This window comes from Elephas maximus, chromosome 12 (assembly GCF_024166365.1).
Source record: "Elephas maximus indicus isolate mEleMax1 chromosome 12, mEleMax1 primary haplotype, whole genome shotgun sequence".
NCBI lineage: Eukaryota > Metazoa > Chordata > Mammalia > Proboscidea > Elephantidae > Elephas > Elephas maximus.
Window position 1 is genome coordinate 87,729,892 of NC_064830.1, and position 24,721 is coordinate 87,754,612.

Below are 24,721 nucleotides of genomic sequence, written 5' to 3' on the forward strand. Positions count from 1 at the left end.
GTCCTCCCATCTGCAAGATGGGATTGGGTTCAGCAATAGATCAGGCTTCTTTCAGCTCATATACTTCACCCCCCTGAATTTAAGTGCCCAGGGAGGGGTATTGAGATGAGGCATGTCAGATTGAAGGCATGCTTGCTGGAGATCAAACAGTTAGCTGGGAACATCCCTTCCACCTTCTGTTGACTGGTCATCTGCTGCTTCTTTGGATGGTCTGGACCATGGAATTCTGAGCTCATCCTGGTACTTGAAGCCTGTTGGATCTCCCCATAAGCTTGTTGGGGTGTAGTGACAAGTGTTTAAAATACCACTCGTTGCTTTCACATTGCCTTTCGTAGCCTCAGTTTCCAGAAGGTAGTTAGTATTCCCATTTTACAGTTTAATAAACTGTAGTTCAGAGAGGGCAGGTAACATGCCTAAGGTCACACAGCTAGAGAGCAGCAGAAGCTATATTCAAAGTCAGGCCTCTGCAGAACTTACAATCTTAACCACTCCATGAGCGTTTCCTGAAGGGTCTAGGCATACCTGCTGGTGGTTGAAAGGTTATTTAAATTGACCCATGGATGACCTTTAAAATAACTTTTATATTTGTGTATTGATTTTAATGCATATTCTGTACTCATGGTCTCATGGATATGATTCCTTAAAAAAAAAGAAAACTAAATGTGTTTAAAACGGCGAATCAATCAAAGTAAAACAAACAAACAAAAAACTTAGTAAAGAATCGTACAGTACCCAGATGTGGCCAAAGATGTGAAGGATGAAAGTGAAAAAGCTAATGTTTGGGTGTCTTTAGCTTGTACTTTTTGCATCTACCGTAGTAAGACAGTTTATAACAAACACTGACTGAAGTGCTATGAACAATTTTAGCAACATTCTAGTCTGTGTTATGGTTGTAACTCTCTGTGCTTGTTGACTGAAATCTAAATGACTTGGGGTTCTGTGAGGCTGGATCCTGGGCAGGGCTGTGCCTCCTCCCATTGCCTGGCCAAGCACCTCACACAGGCAATGCTTCTCCCACAGTCAAACCCAGGGCCCCAGAAAACCTCACGGTTCACAAGAATGCCTCTGACATGTTGCTGCTGAGGTGGGGCAACCCATACGCTCCTGCGGATCTCCTGTACTCGGAGCTCACCTACCTGGTCAACATCTCAAATGAAAACGACCCCTCGGATGTGAGTGGATGGGCCAGGGAGTTTCTTTGTACCGTCTTGGGAATCCTTGAGGGGAGGTGGGAATTTAGGCTTGTGCGGGACAGGCCTCTGGGCTTCGTAGGACACCTGGACCGCTGCAGGGCTGTTGTCGCCAGAGACCTGGCTCCTAACCTGGCTATGCTCTGTGACCTGGGTCAAGTCCCTCAACCTGTCTGGGCCCCCAATTCTCAGTGTGACACAAAGGGAGCTTATTTCTGCTCACTGTTCCTCACCTTTATAGGAGGGCCTTTGGACCATATCTGTGTTTCCCAGAGCCTGGGACACATGGAACTACACACTTAAATCACCTGAGCCACAAAGTAAGACAGTATTCCATGTCAATTCCCTCATGGTCCTAGGTGGTCAAGGAGGAAGTCTCTTCAAGCGGATAGGCTTTCTAATCCCTCTTTTTAACAAAGAGAGAAGGGGCCGCAGGCACAGAACCTTCCTGGAGAAAACAGTTTCGGCCAGTGATGTTGCTTGCTTTCCATTGTGTTTACTTTTATGTGATATTCGTGGCGTGTGATACTTGTTTCCCATTCACAGTAGTGATAGTATGGTTCCTTTGAAAATAAATGTATTGAAGTTTTTTAAAAAGGGGGGAATAGATTTAAGGGAGTCCTGGTGGCTTAGTGGTTAAGAACATGGCTGCTAACCAAAAGGTCGGCAGTTCGAATCCACCACCCACTCCTTGTATACTCTATGGGGCAGTTCTGCTCTGTCCTACAGGATCACTATGAGTTGGAATTGACTTAACAGCAATGGGTTTGGATTTTTTTTGGGGGGGGGTTATTAAGTAAATAACAGCAGAGGCAATACACAATGGATGGCTTGGTCCCACCTCTCTTAGTTGCAGGTGGGGGAGGAGAAAGGAGGTCACTTCCTGCCATCCAGGTTTTGCCTCCAAGTGCCAAACCCACCTTCCTCACATTCCCAAGGGGAACAGTATCAGAAGACCTTGGACCCCAGAGTCCCACAGAGCTGGGCTCCTTCCCTGCTCTGCCAGGTACATGAGCTTAGGCATGTTATGTAACTTCTTTGTGCCTCAGTTTCCTCATCTGGAACATGGAGATCACAAGAGTACCCACCCCATGTGGCTGTTGACAGCATGAAATATGTGACATAGCAAGGGCTCATGGTGTGGTCAGGGGTGCACAGAAACCAGTGACTGGGGCAGGTTCTGTGTTGTCAGCAAATCTCCTTCCTGGGTCATGGGTCTGTGCCAGGCCTGCTGAGAACTCAGGGGCATGGGTTCCAGGGGAGGGGGGGGTGAGATCTTCTTTCTTGAGTTACCTTCAGGCATGGCTGGATCCGGTTGCACAAATAAGGTTTTAGTAATCTATTCAACTCTTGGCCACGATTTATTTTGTGTTAGCGTCATTTTGGGGCAGTCTCTTCACTTGGGCAGTGGCAAATATGCCCCCTAGCAGCTTCACACCTGTCTTTCCTGACAGTCTCAATAGAAGTCTTGGGGCTGATGTTCCCTGGGCCCGGCTTGGATCACATGCCAGTCTCTGAGCCAGTCATTGGCTGTGGGGAGGAGAGGGTGCTGGCAGAGGCTCTGATTGGCCAGGGACGAGTCACATGCCCACCTCTGGAGCTGGAGATGGGATCAGCTGGACTGAGAATGAGGAGGGGGATTCCCCAAAGGAAACTGCAGAGGGGGAAAAAGGACCGGCCTGGCTGAAACACTGGCCAGGTGTAGGACCTGGGGCCCCACTCTAGCCATGGGATAGAACTGGTCAGCATGCCTGGGCTATGGCTTAGTGGGCATGGCAGTCTGCCCCTGGGACACACAGTACCAGGTCCGAGGCAGCAAGATGAAGCCCAGCTTCTCCTGTTGGTGGGGCAGAGCCTGCTGAGACTTCTACCCCCATCTTCCCACAGACAGCTGAGCCTGAAGATTTCCCTTCACTAGTCATTGGCCAGAACAGGTCACATGCTCTCTTTAACCAGTCACAGGCAAGGAAATGGGATCACCATAATTGGCTTAGAGCAGCAGGATTAACCCTCTAGAGACAGAGGCTCCCTGACTGCGTGCTGCTGGGTGGGTGTCCACCCGTGTCTGTTATGGCACTGTGGACACAGCCCTGGCTCAGACAAGTACATTCTAAGAAGAGATATTAGAACTTCCTGTGGAGTTTTGGGCCTGGGAAATAAAGGGGCGCTCTAACCCATAGGAGTTTCCTGGATAGGGAAAGGAGGAGACAGTACGCCAGGCAGGGGGAACTGCGTGAACAAACGTGTGGAGGTGTGGACATTCGTGGATACCTTAGGACTGTGGAACGTGGAGGTGCCCACAGTGAAAAAGCAGAAAACGAGAGCACAAGTTTGTTTTGGGCGGTGAATGCCATGTTCATGATAATAGTGTTACCATTTCTTATATGCCCACTATGTGCCCAGCACAAGGTATGCCATCACCAATTGTTATGAAAACCCTGCAGGAGAGAGGGTATTTGTCTCTTCCATTTAGAGATGAGGAAATTGAGGTTTATCCAAGGTCACACAGCTGTAAGCGGCCAAGCTTGGATTTGAACCAGCTGTCTAGCTCTGGAGCCTGTGCTGTTTCTTCTCCCCAGGCACGGGCCTGTTTGTTACAAAACCACAAATAGTTGCTTGAAAGCTCCCATTTCTCTTTTGTTTCTTAGTAAAACATTCTCCAATTTCTTGCTGCTTTCCAGGGTGTAGGATTCCTTTCATGAAATAAACCCAGCAGTTGGTTTTTGCTTGCTTGTGTTTAGAAAGATAGAAAGGGAGGGAAATGTCCTCCTTTCCCTCCCCTCCCCCAGATCCCCCTCAGTCTCAGCTCATCTGTAATGGGAAAGCTCCCAGCCCCACCCTACTTTCTCTAGCAACCTCCTGGGGGCTTTGCTTCTTTGTCATGAAAAACCAGCCCCTGGCTCAGTTTGCAGAGCCCTGGTGGCATAGGGGTTAAGAGCTACATCAAAAGGTTGGGTGTTGGAATCCACCAGCCATTCCTTGGAAATGCAGTGGGGCAGTTCTACTCTGTCCTACAGGGTTCCTATGAGTCGGGATAACTCGGTGGCAATGGATTTTTTTTTTTTTTTTTTTTGGTTTTGGCTCACTTTGCACCAGACTGTTTCCCCAAACAACTCTTCCAACAGGGAAGGGGCTGCCAGGCCTGTGGAGGAGAGAGCCAGCAAAGGAATGGATCTCTCAGGTAGAGGCATTACAGGCAGAGGCTTCAGGCCATTGACTTGCTCTCAGAATCGATACTGAACATAGTGTTTATTTCATTTTTCACTTAAAATCTTTTTTTTGTAAAAGTAGTATTTACACGAAGTAAAAAATGCAAATGGTGCAAAAGGACATAGAATGAAAACATGTTCCCCTCTCAGCCCCATCCTCCCATTCCCTTTCCCAGAGGTTGACTTCTGCTCCCTGTCTCCTGCCAGGAGGAAAGGAAGGCAGGGATGCAGCAGGCAGAGGGCATGGGGGCATGCATGCCTTTCCCAAGAGTTTGTGCCTCTACTAGGGAATGTGTGTGTTCATCACTGCAGGTTAGCATTCTATTGCTGCATAACAATACCAGCACAAGCTTAGCAGCTTTAAACGGCACACATTTATTATCTCACGGTGTCTGTGGGCCAGGAGTCTGGGCCTGGCATCCCTGGGTCCTCTGCTTTAGGGCTTCGGAGGCTGTAATCAAGGTGTCAGCTGGGGCTGCGGTCTCATCTGAGGCTGTCCCGGGGAAGGACCTACTTCCAAGCTCACGTGGTCATTGACAGGATCCAGTTCCCGGTGGCTTGTTGGACAGCGAGCCTCAGCTTCTTGCTGGCCATTGGCCAGAGGTCCTCTTCAGTTCCTTGCCATGTGGCCTTCTCAAGGCCAGCAGGGGAGAAGGGGTCTCCTAACAAGATGTACACTGTAGTCTGATATGATATAATCACACACTTGTAATCCATATACTCATCACCTTTGCTATATTCTCCTAGTTAGAGACAAGCTACAGGTCCTGACTACACCTAGAGGGCATGATACAAGGCGGCGATCATGGGACCATCTTAGAATCTGTCACCCTCTATCACTATGCCTTCCCCTTTTCTTCTTTTCAACATAAAAGGTAGCAGACGACACATACTATTCTGAGTCTTACCCTTTCACTTAACACTAGATCTGGGCAGTCACATGCCAGGTGAGGCTAGTTGGGCGGGGCCTTAGAGTCCAGGTCAATGACTTTGGCCTTGGCCTTGGTGCTAGAGAGCCCAGGAAAGATCAAGAGGGACGGGTTGGCCCTCTCTGCGCTTCAGAAAGATCATACTGGTGCTTCCTATGTGCCAGGTGCTGTTCTAAGTGCTTCCCTGCTATTAAGCCATTCAATAAAGGTGGCTTTATTAAATGGGTTTATTTATTTATTTAATGGGTTAATGAGAGGTAGCCACCTTTATTATTCCCATTTTGCAGAAGAGGACATTAAGGCCCAGAGAGGTTGTGGCACTTGCCTAAGGTCACACAGCCAGAAAGCAGATGTAGGAACTTTTCTTATTGTTATTTTACAGATGAGAAAATTAAAATTCAGAAAGCTTAATCAACTTGCCAGAGTGATGTAATATGGGTAATTGGTGGGGGAGCCGGAGTGAGGGCTGATACCCTGACTGCTTCACTCTACTCTGATCACTGTTGTGGAGGTGGCAAGCAAAGACTCAAGTTAGGGAAACAACTGTATGTCCAGAATGGTGTCTCTTAAACATTGTGGGGTCAGCTAAGGACAGCAGCCAGGGCGAAAGCTGATGCCCCCTCCCTTAGCTGGTGTACTAACGTCTCCCTTTCCTCTACCAGTTCGTAGTCCAAGAGGTGATCTATAAGGAACCCTTCCTTTACCTGCCAGCCAGTTCCCTAAAGTCTGGAGTCTTCTATAGGGCATCAGTGAAGGCCCAGTCTCAGGAGTATAACAGTACCTGGAGTGAGTGGAGCCGCAGCAACACATGGTACAACTGTGAGTATCAGGAGCCCTGAGCATAGAATCGCAGCCCCACCCTTTTAGTCTGTGGCCAGATCCTCCCCCTGGCGGAGCCTCCGGTATCCATTTCATGGGCTGCCTCTAAGGTCAAATAACAGAATTACTGACTGATGTGGTGTATTAGGGTGGGTAGACTAGGCCATGGTAACAAATAAGCCCACAATTTCAGTGGCTTAACACAATAAAAATATATTTCTTGCTTGAGTATTTCTTGGCTTTCCTCCCTGTGGTGATTTGGTGACTGGAGTTCCATCCATCTTTGAGGCTCCATCATCCACTAGGGCAAAGGTTTTTAACATTTTTGTGTCATGGACCCCTTTGACAGGCTGGTGAAGCCTATGAACCCCACCTCAGAATAATGTTTTTAAATGCATAAAATAAAATACACAGGATTACAGAGGAAACTAATTGTTTTGGAATGCAGTTATGTAATATTCTTAAACACATTTGTTATCTAGGAATAGACGTGCGTCATTGTTAACACGTTAAATAACAAGATCTAGTGGTAGATCTTATAAATACTTAATTTCAAAGTAGATGAGCATAAATGATGTCTGTGACTCTGATGTGATGTGAAGATAGCTGTGATGTCTATTGGTGACAGTCACTGATGCTGCCATTAATGTGGTTTGCCCCCTACATTCCTAATGGAAGAAAATGCTGAATGTCAGTTAGAGGTTAGTGAAATTAAAGATGTCATTTCTTTCCCATCGAAGTTCCCAGGCCCTGGAATTCTATCTATGACCTTGTTGGTGGTTTGTGGACCCAAAGTTAAGAATCCCTGCTCTAGGGCCTCCCATTATCTGCATCCAGCCAGCCAAAAGGGAAAGAAAGCCTAGAGACCACACCTACTTCTTAAAGCTTTAGCCTGGAAGTGATACAAGTTCTATTGGTGAAAACTGGTCACATCGCCACACATAGCTGCAAGGGATGCTGGGAAATGTAGTCCTTGACTTGACAGCTACATTCCAGAAAGAACTGTTTATAACTTTGCAACACATGGCATTTATAATAGGAATATTGAATTATATCACATAATATGAAGTCTTACAAGTGAATCTTCCCCGGGCCCATCCCAGCTCAGCAGTGTCATCCTTCTTCCCCGCTGCTGTCCTTGGCATGGCCCCAAGTCTGCTGCTACATATACCCTCACACACTAGGGCCCAAAGCAGGAAGGAAAGGAAAGTCTGCTGTCATGGATTGAATTGTGTCCCCCCAAAATATCTGTCAACTTGTCTGGGTCATGATTCCCAGTATTGTGTGATTGTCCACTGTTTTGTCATCTGATGTGATTTTCCTACATGTTATAAATTCTATCTCTATAATGTTAGTGAGATGGGATAAGCAGCAGTTATGTAGACTCAATCTACAAGATTAATCTACAACTTAAGCCAATCTCTTTTGAGATATAAAAGAGAGAAGCCATGCAGAGAGACGGGGGACCTCATACCGCAAAAAAAGCAGCGCCGGGAGCAGAATGCATCCTCTGAACCCCAGGTTCCATGCAGAGAAGCACCTGGACCAGGGGAAGATTGATGACAAGGACCTTCCCCTGGAGCCGACAGAGAGAGAAAGCCTTCCCCTGGAACTGGTGCCCTGAATTCAGACTTCTAGGCTACTAGACCGTGAGATAATAAACTTCTGTTTGTTAAAGCCATCCATTGTGGTATTACTGTTATAGCAGCACTAGATGACTAAGACAGCTGCCATGAGGGGGTATACCTCATGTATCTCTCTCTTCTATCTGGAAGTATAAGTCTTTCTGGAAGCTTCCCTAGCAGACTTCCCTTCTTATTGGCAAGCACTCTTCACATGACCTCTCTTAACTGCAAGGGAAGTTGGGAACTCAAATGTCTGGAAAAGAAATGAGAATCATGATCGGCCCAAGCCTCAGTGTGGGCACATTGCTGCCTAAGAAAAAAGAAGGGGAAATGGCTGTTGGGTAGGGTAGGCTGCCTCAGTCATTGTCTGTACAATGGGGAGGAGTAAGGCTGTTATGAAAATTCAATGAAAGAAGGAACCTTTAAAGTGCTGGGCACAGTGGGGTTGGCAGTTACCCTGACCCACCTTGCCACTTGTCCCTCTCAGCATTGCTTATCTTGTACTATGGATGTCTGTTGACCTGTCTCCCACTTAAGGGCTGTGAGCTCCTTAAGGCAGTATCTTCTCTGTGTCGATAGCTCTAATGGCCAGAACAGGGTCAGGCACACAGTAGGTACTTGGGAAAGTTTTCTCAAATTGGTTGAATTCTACCATTGATCTGGAGAAAGGGAAGGTGATACAGTGAACAGGTACGATGTGGTGAACACTCATTAATTATTCCAACAACTGCTAATATTGAGTTCCTACTGTGTGCCTGGCCCTGCGCTAGACACCGGGGAGCCAATAGAGAATAAAACAGACAAAACGCCTCACCCTTGTGGAGCTGACATTTTTGGGGCGGGGGAGATAGAAAAGAAACAAGTAAACAAAGAAGTCAGATCTAGAAGACAGCAAGCGCTAGGGAGAAAATAAATCAGGGTAAGAGGAGGGAGTGATGGAAGTGGGCAACAGAGGGAATCAGAGACAACATCTTGAAGCAGGCGACAATGAAGTGAACTTGAAGAAGGAGCCAGCCACGGAAAAATGATCACAGCGGATGCCTACGGAACATGAGGGCAGTGTTCTGAGTGCATTGCCTATTAAATCATGTAATCTTCCCACCATCCTGTGAGAGAACCACTGCTATTAACCCACTGTACAGATGAGAAACTGAGTCACAGAGAGGTGGGGGAATTCTCACAGTGTAGGAGGCTAGACCTCACAACTGGACCAATGAGCAACATCATGATAAACGGAGAAAAGATTGAAGTTGTCAAGGATTTCATTTTACTTGGATCCACAATCAACAGCCATGGAAGCAGCAGTCAAGAAATCAAAAGAAGCATTGCATTGGGTAAATCTGTTGCAAAGGACCTCCTTAAAGTGTTGAAGAGCAAAGATGTCACCTTGAAGACTAAGGTGCGCCTGACCCAAGCCATAGTATTTTCAATCGCATCATATGCATGTGAAAGCTGGACAATGAATAAGAAAGACCGAAGAAGAGTCGACGCCTTTGAATTCTGGTGTTGGCGAAGAATATTGAATATACCATGGACTGCCAAAAGAACGAACAAATCTGACTTAGAAGAGGTACAACCAGAATGATCCTTAGAAGCAAGGATGACGAGGCTGTGTCTTACATACTTTGGACATGTTGTCAGGAGGGATCAGTCCCTGGAGAAGGACATCATGCTTGGGAAAGTACAGGGTCAGCGGAAAAGAGGAAGACCCTCCATGAGGTTGATTGACACAGTGGCTGTAACAATGAGCTGAAGCATAACGACGATTGTAAGGATGGCACGGGACTGGGCAGTGTTTCGTTCTGTTGTGCATAGGGTCCCTGTGAGTCAGAACCGACTCAATGGCACCTAACAACAACAGCAGGAGGCTAGAAGTCCAAATTCAGGGCACCAGCTATAGGGGAAGACTCTCTGTTGGCTCTGCGGAAAGATCTTTGCCTCTTTTATCCTCTGTAGCCCCCTCCGGTGTTCCTTGGCTCCATGGCGATCTTCATGTGGCAGTTATCCCTCTTATCCTTCTGTGTCCCCTTCTGTTCTAATCTGCTTTTTTTTTTTTTTTTTCTAACTCACAAGTGATTAGTGTAGGACACACCCTGCGCTGATATGGCCTCATTAACCTAACAAAGAAAACCCTATTCCCCAATGGGATTACATGCACAAGTATAGGGATGTTGGTTAGGATTCCAACACATGTTTTGGGAGATCACACTTCAGTCCATCACAGGACTTGTAGGTCACCCAGCAAGGATATGACAGAATCAGGCTTTGAACTCATGAAGTCGGGCTCCAGGTCTGTGAGCTGAACTTCCCTCCATGCTTCAGGGGGGAAAGCCCAGCAAGTCCAAGGCCCTGAGATGGCGCTGAGCTCTGCAGGGTTGGGGGACAGCCAGGAGAGCAGTGTGAGCAGGAGGGCGGGAGAAGAAGATGCGGTGGGAGGGCGGGTTGGTGGGATCACCGAGGGTCTGTAGTCCAGGAAGCTGAGACTAGGCAGTTGCAGAGTGTAGTGCTCATACTTCCCCCTTGCTTCCAGACTATGAGAAGCCCCTGGTGCAGCGCCTTCCGCTTGGCATCAGTATCTCCTGCATCGTCATCCTGGCCACCTGTCTGTCCTCCTACTTCATCATCATCAAGTGAGTCCTGGTGGGCTTCAGCATGGGGGCCGCTGAGCTGCCCCTCTCAGGTGGAAGTGGGGGGGTGGGAGGGAAGGGCTGTTCTCCCCGCTGGCTCCAAGAAGAAATTCTTTCTCTAATCCATTAGCTCGTGGTCCTTTCATTCAGCAGTAAAGATTTATTGGGCACCTACTATGCACAAGACATTGGGGCTAGAGCTGAGAACAAGACCCTGGCTCCTAGTGGGGAGACAGAAGATGCCCGGTGAACAAGTAACTAAGGCGGTTTTCTGTAACTATCCAAGTTTTGAAGGAGGTATACAGGGGAAGGGGAGAGATGTTTTGGGGGCACTATTTTAGATAGGAGGAGCCCTGTTGGTGCGGTGGTTAAACACTCGGCTGCTAACTAGACGGTTGGTAGTTCGAACCCGCCAGCTGCTTCGTGGAAGAAAGATGTGGCAGCCTGCTTCTGTAAAGATTTAGAGCCTTGGAAACCCTATGGGGCAGTTTACTCTGCCCTATTGGGTTTACTAGGAGTCGGAATCGGCCATTCGGCAGCAGGTTTGGCTTTTAGTTTTGTTTTGGATGGGGAGCCAGAGCAGGCATCTCTGAGGAGGGATATTTGAGCAGAGACTTGACTGGAGAGAAGTAGTGGCCAGGGGAGACCTGGGAAAGACCTGCCTTTGACAAAAAGGAGCTGGAGTTATCCTGTGTCCCCTTATCCCCCTGGGTACCTCAGGAGTGGTCCAGGCAGAAGCGAGGACTTGGGGGCAGGAGATAGGAGTCCTTGACGATTGTCCTGATGGAGTCAGGGGACTTGCATCTGAATCCTGGCCTTGACGCCTGGCAGCAGTGTGTCTGTCAAGCTGCTGAGGCTCTCTGAGCCTTGGGATCCTCCTCTGAAATGGGAACGGTGATATCCCAGTGTTTGCCTTGCAGACTGAGAGCAGTGGGGAGGACATAATTCATCGGTTGTAAGGGGCTGACTCTCCACCACCTGTCACCTGCTGTGTCCCAGCACTCCAGCCTCCTTGCTGTTCTTTGCACACATCTAGCAAGTTCTCACCTCAGGGCCTTTGCACTTGCTGTATCCCTGCCTGGAAAGCTTTTTCTCCATGCGTCGCTGTGGTTTACTCCATTACCACATTCATTCGCTGCTCAGAAGGCATTCCTCGTTGCTCCCCATTCCTCTCTACCCCCCATCTTTAGTTTATTTTTTAAAATACTTTCTTTTATCTGTTGTTGTTGAGAATATACACAGCAGAACATACAGCAATTCCACAGTTTCTACATGTACAATTCAGTGACATGGATTACATTCTTTAAGCTGTACAGCCATTCTCACCTTCCTTTTCTGAACTGTTCCTCCTCATTGACATAAGCTCACTGCCCCTTATCTTTGTTTTTATTCATGGCCCTTATCGCCAGGAATGAATGATGTCACATCATTCTTTCTGTATCTGTTTATTGTCTGTCTCCCCATCTAGAATGCTCACTGTTATGTTCCCAGGGCCTGGCACAGTGAGTGGAACATAGTAGGTGCTCATAAACACGTACTGAAAGACCGGATGAAGTGGACGGAAGCTAACCCAAAGGCGGAAGGAGGGTCTTCCCTCCCAGCACTGATGCTTGGAGGCTCCAGGCTGTTTCTCTAAGGGTCTTCTCAGCTTCCCAGGCCACTCCAGGCCTCACCCTGGTACCTTACCCTCTGCTCCAGAGAGGGCATTGGTGATGCGGAAACCGAGAATTCTTTCTCTGCAGCTTGAGTTGCCCCTAATTCCTTGGGGCTGACTGTAGGATTTGGGGCTTCGTTCCCACTGGGGACAGAGGTGGCCACGTCAGGAACTCCATTCTGGGGAGCAGAATGCTGGGGCATGTACCCAGCTCTGCCACCTACCAGCTATCATTTCACCTCTCTGCGCCTCAGTCTCCTCATCTGTAGAATGGGTTAACAGTAGAACCCATTTCATAGGATTAGTATGAGAGTTCAGTGGATTTACATCCCACAACCAATCAGCATAGTGTCTAGTGCTGAACAAGTCTTAGCGACTACGATAATTTTTGTGGGAAGAGCATCAACCTATCAATGGTTTGGAGACCAACTCCGTTTCCTTTTGTTTTTCAGGATTAAGAAAGAATGGTGGGACCAGATTCCCAACCCAGCCCACAGCCCCCTCATAGCTATCATCATCCAGGACTCACAGGTAGGAGAGTATGTTGGTGAGCATGCTTTTGACTGTGCCTATCAGGAAATACGATTTAAAGCATCTGGGATCTTAAGGACATTCATTGGCTTTTGATATTAGCAATGAAAAGTTAGGTAGATCTCCAGGTAGGTTGTTTCAGCAGCTTAATGTGGTTGTTAGGTGCCCACAGTCTTTTCTGACACCAGCTGTCCCTCCCACGGCACTCTCTACTCCTCTTCTGGGTTCAATAATCCATTGCAATGGCCACTCAGAACTCACAAACTATACTCACAGTTAAGTGGTTTATTGAGGAAGTAACAGGATAGGACAGGCTGGAGCCTGGTGGGCAGTGAGTGGGGATATATCAGAGGAGGAGGCCAGCTCAGGAGAAGATGAAAGAGAGGAAAGCAGGTCACCAGAGACTTTGAGAGGTGCCAGCTTCTCTGAAGCATTACAGCCTCCCTCCAGACCAAACCAAACCCAAACTCATTGCCATTTAGTCAATTCCAACTCATAGCGACTCTATAGGACAGAGTAGAACTGCCCCATAGAGTTTCCAAGGCTGCAATCCTTATGGAAGCAGACTGCTACATCTTTCTCCCATGGAGCAGCTGGTGGGTTTGAACCACTGACCTTTTGGTTAGCAGCTGAGCTCTTAACCACTGCACCCCCAGGGCTCCAAAGCACCAGCGGATCTCCTCAATTCTCACTGGCCTGAATTGTGTCATATGCGCTTTCCAAAAATAGCCAGCATTGTGGTGGGAATACCTTACGAACAGCAGGTGGCCACCCCTGAGCTGGGGGTGGGGTCAGCTTCCCCAGGGCACTGGCCATGTGTGGATGGGGTTTGCTTAAGCAACATCAGGGTTCTCTAGGAAGAAGAGGGGGATGCAAGTCCAGCCAAGAACAGAAATGCCATGTGTCCTCTATTCTCTAGGGACTCTAGCAGGCTTGGAGTCCAGTGGGGCTGACTTAAAATCTTGCCTCTGCCACTTACCTGCAGTGTGGACTTAAGCAAGTTGCTTAACTTCTCTGAGCCTGCTTTCCTCATGATTCAAATGTGAAGGCAGGTGTTGGAATTCACTGAGAATCCACGCAAGGTGCATGTTAAAGGACCCTGCATATCGTGCCATTGATCGATCAGTTAGGTCTTGCCATGTAACGATCACTCCAAAATTTAGAGGTTTAAAACAACAGTCATTTATTCAGCTCATGCTTCTGCAGGTGGGCAATTTGGCCTGGGCTTAGCAGGGGGTGGGGGATTCTGGGCTGGGCTCAGGGTGGGGGAAGTCTGGGTGGGCTCAGCAGGCAGATTATGATCTGGGCTGGGGAGAGGGGGAGCAGAGCAGGGTGTGGGGAGGGGACAGGGTTTCTGGACTGCTCTGGGCAGATCTTGCCTAACTGTCCTGTCCCCAGTGGTTTACTCACAGGTCTAGCAGTTGGTAGACCCTCAGCTGGAGTAGTAGAGGTGACTGAGCCATGGTCCTTGGCTCCAGCAGGCTAGCTCAGGAGGAAGTGACTGAGCTGTGGTCCTCCGCTCCAGCAGGTTAGCTCAGGTGGAGATGACCAAGCCTTGAGGCTGGTTCTCCAGCAGGGTAGCTCCAGTAGAGATGACCGAGCCCTGGGCCTTGGCCGCCAACAGGCTAGCTCAGGTGGAGGTGATCTCGCCGTGGGCCTCATCCGTCATTCAGCAGGCTAGCTCAGGTTCAGTCTCACGGGTGGCAAGCTCAAAGGCCTTTTGAGGCCTAGGCCCAGAGCTAGCCCACTGTCACTTCTACCTCACTGTGTTGATTAAAGCAAGTCAGAGGGCCAGGCCTGATTCAAGGGGTGGGGAGAGCTGCAGAGTATTGTGGCCATTTTGTCATCAGCCACAATACCTGTTAATATTAGGGCAATCTCATTAATTCTCAGAGCTCCCCACCCCCACCCCAGGAGGGCTGTGTTAGCCCCACTTTACCAGTCAGGAAACCCAGGCTCAGAGAGCTTATGTGAATGGTTGGAGCTCAGACCTGTCAACACTAAGGCTTGCACTCTACCACAAACATTTCCTGAGCGCTGCTGGAGGTCACTCAGCTCCGTTTCACTGGCTGTCTCTCTGTTTTAGGTGTCACTCTGGGGGAAGCCATCCCGAGGCCAGAAACCAGTCAAGTGCCCGTATGTATATGAACTTAGGTTGTAGCCTGAGTGGGTTCTGAGGTGATGGAAGTGGGGTGGCGGGCCCATCTTGAGCTGGGTCACCCTGCCTCCACATCTGCCTTCTGATCCTGGTGTCTGATAGTTGTCCTGGGACACTGGGCTGCGAAGGGTGGGAAGAGGAGGGGCATCTGGGTAGGTTGGCTGCTGGCAGAGGCCCCTGTTTCATTTGTGGGTCTGGCACGTGCTGAATCCCCTGGGGAGAAGGTCAGGGTCTTTGGGGGTGCCCAACCCAGCATAAACCAAAAAAAACCGTTACTGTCGAGTTGATTCTGACTCATAGTGACCCTACAAGACCCTATAAGACAGAGTAGAACCACCCCATAGAGTTTCCAAGGAGCACCTGGTGGATTTGAACTGCCGACCTTTTGGTTAATAGCCATAGCACTTCACTACGCCACAAGGGTTCCCGACACAACTGTATACTGGTTGGCAAATAGCCCCTGTCCCAAACCCTCCAGTGTCCCACCACCCCCTGGCCTCCCTTGCCCCTCCCTGAGGGTGTCCAGTAAATAACGAGCTTCTGCCTGAGTCAGTAGGGGGCTCCAGAACCCTGCTCCAGCCCTGGGGCCCCACGTCTATTCTAATTGGTCGTTGCTTATGCTATGGTGTTGGTAAGTATTTGAAATATCATCATCCCTGATAAAGACTTATTTTATTAATAGATTGAGTTTGAAATAAGTGCCAGGTCACGTGCTGGGCTCTAGAAATCTCAAAGTAAGATGCTGGCCCTGCCCTCAAGGAGTTCCCAGGCTAGTAGTGAAGGTAGACTGATAAGATTATTGATTATAAAATCAAGAGGCATGTCTGCAGTAGAGAGAAGTCAATATAAGTGATTTCAAACCGGGCTTTGAAGGGTGGATAGGAGTTTTCCAAGAGGAGAGACTGAGCCCTGATCAAACTTGCGTTTGCTTTTGCAGACGCTGGAAGACTTGTCTTACCAAGCTCCTGCCCTGTTTTCTGGAGCATAACAAGGAAAAGGATGAGGATTCCCCCAAGGCTGCCAAACATGGGCCTTCCCAGGGCCCTGGAAAGTTGGCCCGGTCCCCTGCAGAGCTCAGCAAGACAGTGCTCTGGCCAGAGAGCATCAACGTGGTGCGGTGTGTGGAGCTGTTTGAGGCGCAGGTGGAGGGCGAGGAGGAGGAAGTGGAGGAAGATAAAGGGAGCTCCTGCCCTTCACCAGAGAACAGTGGGGTCAGCTTCCAGGAGGGCAGGGAGGGCATCGCGGCTCGGATGACAGAGAGCCTGTTCCTGGACCTCCTCGGGGGCCAGGATGGGGTCTTCAGCCCACAGGGCTTGGGAGAGTCGTTGCTTTCTCCACTGTCAGGAAGCGGGAATACTCAGATGCCCTGGGCGGAGTTCCCAAGTACAGAGCCCAAGGAGGCAGCTCTGCAGGGCGGGGAGCCGGAGTCGACCAGCCTGGCTTCCACAGAGTTGCCTGCTGTCATGGAAGACAACCCCACGTACCGCAGCCTCAGCACTTTCCTAAGCCAGTCCCCAGGCTCTGGAGAGCTGGACTCAGACCCGCTGCTGGCTGCATGCCTAGGGGAAGCAGACTCCCAGACCCCCTGTGCCTCCCAGCCCTTGGAGGAGCCCACCTCGCTCCAGCCGGAGCTGGAGACCTGGGAGCAGATTCTCCGCCGGAGTGTCCTCCAGCATGGGGCAGTCCCAGCCCCCACCTCAGCCCCTGCCAGTGGGGCAGCCCAAGCCCCAGCCTCGGCCACCATCAGTGGCTATCGGGAGTTTGTGAGTGCAATGAAGCAGGGTAGCACCCAGGATGGCCAGACAGTGGGCCTCAGCTCTCCCGGAGAGTCTGGGTACAAGGCCTTCTCAAGCCTGCTTGCCAACAGTACTGCCTGCCTGGGGATATCTGGGGTTGAGGCCAGCAGTGGGGAGGGGGGCTATAAGCCCTTCCAGAACCTCCTTACCGACTGCCCTGAGGCCTCTGGCCCAGGCCCAGTCCCCCAGTTCACCTTTGGACTGGACATGGAGCCCCCTCACACCCCACAGGGTTCACTCTTCCCAAGCACTTCCCCAGAGCACCTCAGTCTGGGGCCAGTGCTGAAGGGAGAGGACAGCCAGAAGCCCCTGCTCCCCACAGAGCAGGCCATGGACCCCCTCAGGGACGACCTGGGCAGTGGCATTGTCTACTCAGCCCTCACCTGCCACCTGTGTGGCCACCTGAAACAGTGTCACAGCCAGGAGGAGCATGGCGAGGCCCACGCTGTAGCCGGCCCCTGCTGTGGCTGCTGTTGTGGAGATAGGTCCTCACCCTTGGTGAGCCCCCTGAGGGCTCCAGACCCCTTGCCAGGTGAGCTTCAGCTAGAGGCCAATCTCTCTCCAGCATGCCTGGCTCCCTTGGGTGTCTCAGAGGAGAACAAGTCCTCACTGTCCTTCCAGCCTCTCCTCAGCAATGCTCAGAGCTCAGACCAGCCTGCCAAAATGGTGGCCATGGCCTCCACGGAACCATCACGCATGAGGGTGACCTAGGTGTATGCCATTGTCATTGAGGACCCCAGATGAGGGCTGGAAGGCAGCCAGGCTGGCAGATTTCTGGAAGACTCAGAGAACTCTGGTATGAAGTTGCCCCGACATGGAGACTATGGAGACTATACCCTCACCCAACATGAGCCTGGGCTTGCCACAAGGCCCCACAGCCACCCCCCCGCAGTGGAGGGCACCAGGCAGCTGGACCCCACAGCGGGCAACTACAGGGCTTAACTTCCCTCATGAGGCCCCTAGGTACCGTGACTTGTGAGCGAACCACTGAGGCCTTCCTTGGCTTCCCCAGCTGTGGGCCTTTGACCTGCCCACTCAACACGCTCCGTACATGACTCCACTCTGTCTCCATGTCTCACCCTGTCCTGGGATTTGCTGCCACATCTCACTGCATTGGAAGCGGAGTCTAGAAATTAACAAAGCCAAACAAGGAGACGTTGGGAAATAGATGGGAAATTGAGGTCCAGGGAGGGTCATCACTGCCCAGAGGTGACCATTCATTCAACAGAGCTTCACTGGGTGGACGCTGGAGACAGAATCCCGGCTCTCGGAGCGATGCTCAGTCAAGTGGAGGCAACAGAAAACCCCGTTGCGTTTGAGTCGATTCTAACTCATATCAACCTACAGGACAGGGTAGAACTGTCCCCCAGGGTTTCTAAGGAGCGGCTGGTGGATTCTAACTGCCGACCTTCTGGTTAGCAGCCTGAGCTCTTAACCACTGCACCACCAGGGCTGCACTGGTGGCAGAAGAATGCGGAAAATTTTGATTACCAAAGCCACATAGTATGCATCAGGCTCCCAGACACATCCGTCAGGCCAATTCTCCTGTTAAGCATGGAGTCTCCAGGAAAAAATGTGCCCTACGACCTTGAGACCAAAAGGGAGTGGTTCCCGTCTGTGACACTGCTCCCCTGGGCCATGCAGAGGGCAGGCACCCCGCAGCCTGCGCATTGGCCCAGACTTGGGCTAGGGATGGCGGGGACCTTGCTTTGAGCAGCGTTTGTGTGAGTCTGAAAGATTGTTTTATCACCTGAAGAGGGTGGGTGGGAGGGGGCAGGGCTTTGCAGTAATTAAAGGCTCTTGACCTCTTTGTTTTCATTTATTAAGCAAACATAGTACTTTACAGTCTACTGACTCATTTCATCCTCACATCAACCCTTTGAGGAATGGAGATGCAAGAGGTGAAGTAACTTGCTGTCTGGATTTCCCCAGACCAAGCCACCACCCCCGCCCCCCCTACACATGTGGTTTACGGATGGGAAAATGTAGCTCTACAGAGGGAAAGGGACTTGCCAAGGTCACAGGGTGAATGACAGAGCCTGAACTTGGACTTTTTGCCTCCAAGTGAGAGCTCTTTATAAACAAATATAATTTACTGTAAAAATAACAATTTAGAGCCAAGAAACATGCTAAATGCTACACATCCGCTATGTCATTTATGCCTCCCAGCAGCTCCAGGAATCAGGTTCATTTATTATTCCAGTTGTACAGATGAAAAAACCAGCTCAGAGAGGTTGAGAATTAGCTTAGAGTCACACAGCTAGGGTCCCAGTGCAATTTGTTGATTTCGGAGGTGATCCCAGGAAGACCTGGAAGGGGAGCAGAGAAATGAGACAGGGAAATGAAGGAGGCAGGAAAGGGTGTGTTACCGGACAGATCACCAGTGTGGCGGCTGACTCTGGATCCCGCTGAGAAACTCTGGGAAACGACGCCCAGAGCGCAAAAGGTGAGGGAGCCAGGGCATGTGTCCACTAGCTCCCCATCTGGCACTGGTTGAGGGCTGCCCCACACTGCAGCTTGCCTGCACTCTGGCTGCTCCAGGCAAAGTCTCTGGACTGAGAGGTGAACATATTTGAGCAGGGGAGCTTGACCGGGCAGCGACAGCTGCAACTGAACTTCAGCAGGGTCCCACAGTTGGTTTGTGGCAGGCCGATAGCTGAACCCGGGTGTGTCCCCATTGTCCATACCCTCTGTAGGTCTGTAGGTGGCCTGAGCTTGACATTGGACAAACAGTGAGACAGAGTGGTGCTCACACAGGGGACTGCGGGAACAGGGAACCTTAAGCTCCTGGTCTGTGATCACTGTCTGAGTAGCTGCTCCTACTTCCACACTTGGCCTTTTGAGGCTCCTTCCTGTTCTGGCGTACTACATATACACTAGAAGAGGTGGGGAGCTCACTACTTCACGTGCAGCCTGATGTGTGCGCTCAGGCTAAATCTAATCTGTCCCTTTAGCTGCTCACCCTTGGAAGAGACCAAGCCACACCATACCACCCCCCCACCCCCACCCCGCCACAGAGTTTACAGATGGGGAGACGTAGCTCTAGAGAGGAAAAGGGACTTGTCATGGTCATATAGTGAATGGCTGAGCCTGAACTAGCCTCTGGACTTTTTGCCTCTGAGGTTAGAGCTCTTCACAAAAAAATAATAATTTATTACAAAAACAACAATTTCGGGCCAAGCAACATGCTATACATCCACTATGTCATTTATGCCTCTTAACAGCTCTAGAAGGCAGGTTCATTTATTAGTAGTCTCCTCCCTTATCCGCGGTTTCGCTTTTCCCAGTTTCAGTTACCCATGGTCAACCGTGGTCTGCAGTGCTCTTGTAAATCCTTAGTTTACTTGATAATGGCCCCAAAGCACGAGAGTCGCGATGCTGGCAATTCGGATATGCCAAAGAGAAGCTGGGAAGTGCTTGTATTCTATTATTAGTTATTGTTAATCTCTTACTGTGCCTAATTTACGAATTAAACTTCATCATATCCGTGTATAGGAAAAGAGTACATACAGGGTTTGGTACTATCCCTGGTTTCAGGCATCCACTGGGGGTCTTAGAACATATCCACTGTGGATAAGGGGGGACTGCTATAGTCCAGTTGTATAAATGAGAAAACCAGCCCAGAGAGGTTGAGGATTAGCTAAGGTCACACGGTTAGGAAGTCATGGCATCAGGATCTCAACCCAGGTGTGACTACAGAGCTTCCAGCCACCCTGATAGGCCATCTGATGTACAGCATGGTGCCTACTTAAATGTCAGCCCTAGCTTTGCCTGAGTATGTCCCAGAGAATCCAATTAAAAAATTTAGCAGCAAAGAGGGAAGGTAAATTATTGTCTGAGTGGTGAAGCTACGGCTCAGCTGGGAGCCCGAGACAGCATTGAGGCCTGTCTCGTTGTTCTTGCTCCAGGATCTTCTGAGAAAGACCCAACTAGTCAGCTGAGGCTCCTGCTATACAATTGGCTGTGTGTGTCCCGGGAAGCAGGAATGGAAAACTAGACAGAGATGCCTCCCACCTTCTGCTCAGATTTAAACCAACCTCCCGGTCTCATGGAAGCTGTTGAAACACTGGCTGATCTTCCTGCTTCCCCAGGCCCTCCCCAGCTTAACACGTGGAAGGAGGAAGCGGAGAAAGCAAGGAAGTCACACATCCCACCAATATTTATTGAACACCTATTATGTGCCAGGCACTGTGCTGGGTGCTGGGAAACGCCTATGAGTGAGACAAGTGACGTCCCTGCCCTTCTGGGTTTCACAGTCCAGGGGGGAAGACAGACATGCAGCCAGTAATAGGAAAAGTTCCAAACTGAAGGGTGCTATGAAGAAAGCAAATCCGGGTCTGAGACATGGCACTAACAAGATGACCAAGAAGATCTCTGAGGAGGTAACATTTGAGCTGAGCCCTCAATGACTGGAAGAAGTGCATTCTGGGCATAGGCTAGAGCAAGTACAAAGGTCCTGAGGCACAAGGAGCTTGGCATGTTCACAGAATTTATTCGATGGACTATTTTATCCCACTAAAACCTGACCCTCACCTGCCATGCACTGGTCTCCTCTGGAGTGTGAAGCCCCAGCCAGGCTCCTTCTCCTGATCTCTGTCCCCTGGATCCTCCTGGTGCCTCAGTTTTCTCATTTGTAAAATGTGAAGGATAATAATAAAAATTTGCAATGTAGGGTCGTCCTAAAAATAGTGCTTATTATCATCGTCTCATCATCTCTTGGATGTGCTCCTGGCAGGTGGTGAGAATAAAAAGATACTAACAGCTTAAAAATCTAGAACTCTCAGTGCTGGTCATTGCTCTGGGCTTCCTGAAAACCTGCCTGGTTTGGCCTCTAATGGTTCCCTGCTGCCTTTGGCTAATTCTGACATGGGAGCTCCCCAGCCTGTGCTCTCTCCCAGTCCCGCATCCTCTCTGGCTTACAACTTCTCCGCACTCAGCTCCTTCATTCCAGTATTTATTGAGGAACTGACATTATGAGTGTGGATCAAAGTTTTGTTTAGATTTGCAGGAAGAGAACCAGAAAAAAAAGAAAAAGAGGGAAGAAAGAACGTTGGATCAAAGAACAATCTTAAACCAAAACTTGCCATAGAGTCGATTTCAACTCCTAGCGACCCTATAGAACAGAGTAGAACTGCCGCATAGAGTTTCCAAGGAGCGGCTGATGGATTTGAACTGCTGACCTTTGGTTGGCTGCTGAGCTGTTAACCGCTAATCTTAGGAAGCGGTTTTATGGTAAGACAAATGAGTGTCTAGAACAGAGCTGCCCAATGGAACTTTTTGCTGTGATGGAAATGTTTTCCTCTGTCCAGTATGATAGCCACTAGCCAGTTGTGGCTATTAAGACTTCGAAATGTGGCTAGAGCAACTGAGGAACTGGTTTTAATTTTTTTATTTTAGTTAATTAATATTTAAATTTAAATAGCCACATGTGGCTAAGTGACTACCATATTGGACCAGCCAGGGCTAGAGGATAACTTTATTCTGATATACTTTTATCAACTAAGTGGGCGTGGACGAGGCAGAGAATGATCTTGAAAGATGGAAGAAGAGAGAAGAGGTGCAGACTGCACCAAATGTTTGCCCCAAGAGCCACGGAGGAGTGGGGGTCTGGTGGACCAGGTGGGCCCAACTCAGGCCCTGCCCCGCTGGAAGAAGGCGTGGGATGTGGGATGTGGGCGGAGCGAGATGCTGGCTGAGGGGAGTTTCCCAGCGTCCCATGCTGGGCTGGACCAGCTGTGCGGAGCGCAGGGGGGTCTGGGCGTGGCCGCACCCCTCTTCAGGAAGGAGGAGTTGATCCTCTTGTTCCCTCGCCCCCACAGCGCACGGCTCGCCTCGTGGTCCTGCTTTTACAGAGATTTTTCCGAGGGGGAGGGCGGTGAGTGCGTCTGCTCTTCTTTTTTAAAGGCTTTTTTCTGATTACTAAATTGGCACGTGCCGACCTTCTCCGATTCAGAGAAAACCTAAAGGTCTAAAGAGGAAAGTGAAAACCACCGGAAATCCCATCCTCCGCCCTGCGCCTGGCACCAAGTGGGCGGTCATAGAATGAGTGGTTTTGGAGGATTAGAATGTCCGTTCACATCTTGTTGAACAACCTTTCTGACATGATTTTCCCACGAAAGTTATTAATGTACAAAAGCAGCAAAAAGTGAGCCCCCAGTGCCAGGGACTATGGCCTCGTGCAGCCTCACAGCAGCCCTTTGAGACCCCCGCGGGGCTTACCTTGGATGTGTAGCTCCCTCGCACCATCTCTGGGGCTTGAATCGGGGTCTGGCTGACTCCTAACCCTCTTGCATATCATTTGTGCATATTCGTATCCCCCCTTTACAGCTTAGAGAACGGAGACGCAGAGAAACAAGGGCTCTGGACTCGCCCTGCCGCTGCTCTTGAGATGCTGCGTGAGCATAGGCAAGTTGCTTGACTACTCTGGCCTCAATTTCTTCTCGGTTTTGACCACATTACGTAATGAATGAAAAGCAGGTGATGTCCAGCTGTTCTTGGAATTGATTTGCCTAACCGACGGTAGCAAGGCGATGCCGGTTCTTCCACAAAATCGCACACTTTTCCATTGACAAGCCGGCAGCATCCACCTGCAGAAGGGCGTGGGTGGCACCAGTGGCTGGAGGGCCAGGAGGGAAAGGAAAGGGAGGCCCGCTCCTTGGTCCCTGCTGCCCCCTGGTGGCCCACATCTGCCCCAGCGGCTCCAAATCCAAATCCAGACCCTGGTGGCGCCATGGCCAGAAAAATCGGCTTGAGAGTCCCCCACCCACCTGACCCCACTTCTCTTTCATCTCTGCATTTCCCCCACCCCCTCCAGCACCTGGCAAAGGGCCTGGAATACATTAGGCATTCAGGGTGCTCCAGGGACCAGCCATGTGATGCAGGGCAAGTCACAACCTCTCAGTGCTTGCTTCCTCATCTGTAAAATGGGAATAATTCACCAACCTCGTGCAGCTATTGTGAGAACTAAATATGTGGATACTTGTAAGGCACTTAGAACGGTGCCTACTCATCGCTGATGCTATGAAAGTATTTGCTGGCATTATTTTTATTATTGTGCTGAATGGGTCTGAAGATGTGGTGGGAGGTGAGTACATAGAACATAATTAAGGAAATAATGACATTTAATATTTAATGTTACTTTATTGCAGAAAAAGACAGAGTGGAGCAACAGAAATTCAAGGCAAAAGTTGTCCCATACCATCATTCTGTCAACTCGTGTCTATGTTACCTTCTATATGTTGTCCATAGGCATATCTAGTCGTTGCATAATTGCAGTTTTATATCATGTGTTTTTCACCTAATATATATTACGTATACACACACGCCTGCTGGAAACCCTGGTGGCATAGTGGTTAAGAGCTATGGGTACTAACCAAAAGGTTGGCAGTTCAAATCCACCAGGCGCTTGTTGAAAATTCTATGGGGCAGTTCTACCCTGTCCTATAGGGTCGCTATGAGTTGGAATTGACTAGACAGCAACAGGGTGGGGACACACCTGCTTGGTTGTTTCTGTGTCCCTTCCTCCCCACCCCCACATTTTGTGACAGCCCTTTTTTTTTCCTTTTTCCCTTGATGTTCTTCATATCCAGTCTTACAGAGCCCCTATCCAGACTCTACTTCTCTCCTTCCCATAAACGAAAGTTCCTGAGCTTCCAACGGGTCTTTCCAGAGAAGACAAAGTCAAAGAGAGAAAGAGATGCACAGAGAGAGAGAAACACTGAACACCTGACCCAGCTCGAGTTGGATACCTGAGTCTAAACACAGGGTGGCCTGATCTGGGACACAGACTGACTTCTAATCCTGGCCACAGTCTGTCTCCTGTACCTGGCCGTAGGCAGATTCCTGACCCAGGCTATAGACCTATTCTTGATCTTGGCTGCAGACTGACTCTAGCCACATGTTGACCCTTAGCCCTGGTCACATACTAATCTTTGACTTTAGCCATAGATTGACTTCTGACTTTGGCCACCCTGTGCCCTCACTTTTAGACACTGACATCCTACCCCAGCAGGGCCCCACCTAAGAACTGGTACTTCCTGACTTCCAGCTGGTAAATCCAGTTCTAGTTGATCAACACAGTTGGCCTATCTGTCCTTCCTCTCTACCATGGAACATCAGGGAAAGCTGAGAGTTCTCCCTGATCAAAGAAAGCAGCATGAGGACAGGGCCCCTTTGCCATCTTC

At 49.7% G+C, this 24,721-nt stretch overlaps 1 protein-coding gene across 9 annotated transcripts in view; it reads left to right on the plus strand.

The window, feature by feature from the left end:
* The window catches only part of IL4R (interleukin 4 receptor), a 47,891-nt gene extending 29,591 nt beyond the window's left edge, over nucleotides 1-18,300 (plus strand). For all 9 annotated transcript variants that reach the window (XM_049903058.1, XM_049903051.1, XM_049903056.1 and 6 more), the window contains 6 exons: nucleotides 1,021-1,172; nucleotides 5,991-6,147; nucleotides 10,303-10,402; nucleotides 12,506-12,584; nucleotides 14,671-14,720; nucleotides 15,680-18,300. In XM_049903058.1, coding sequence (XP_049759015.1) covers nucleotides 1,021-1,172; nucleotides 5,991-6,147; nucleotides 10,303-10,402; nucleotides 12,506-12,584; nucleotides 14,671-14,720; nucleotides 15,680-17,249 — 2,108 coding nt within the window. In that variant the 3' untranslated portion in view covers nucleotides 17,250-18,300. The remainder of the gene's footprint in view (nucleotides 1-1,020; nucleotides 1,173-5,990; nucleotides 6,148-10,302; nucleotides 10,403-12,505; nucleotides 12,585-14,670; nucleotides 14,721-15,679) is intronic.
* Nucleotides 18,301-24,721: the final 6,421 nt, after the last annotated feature.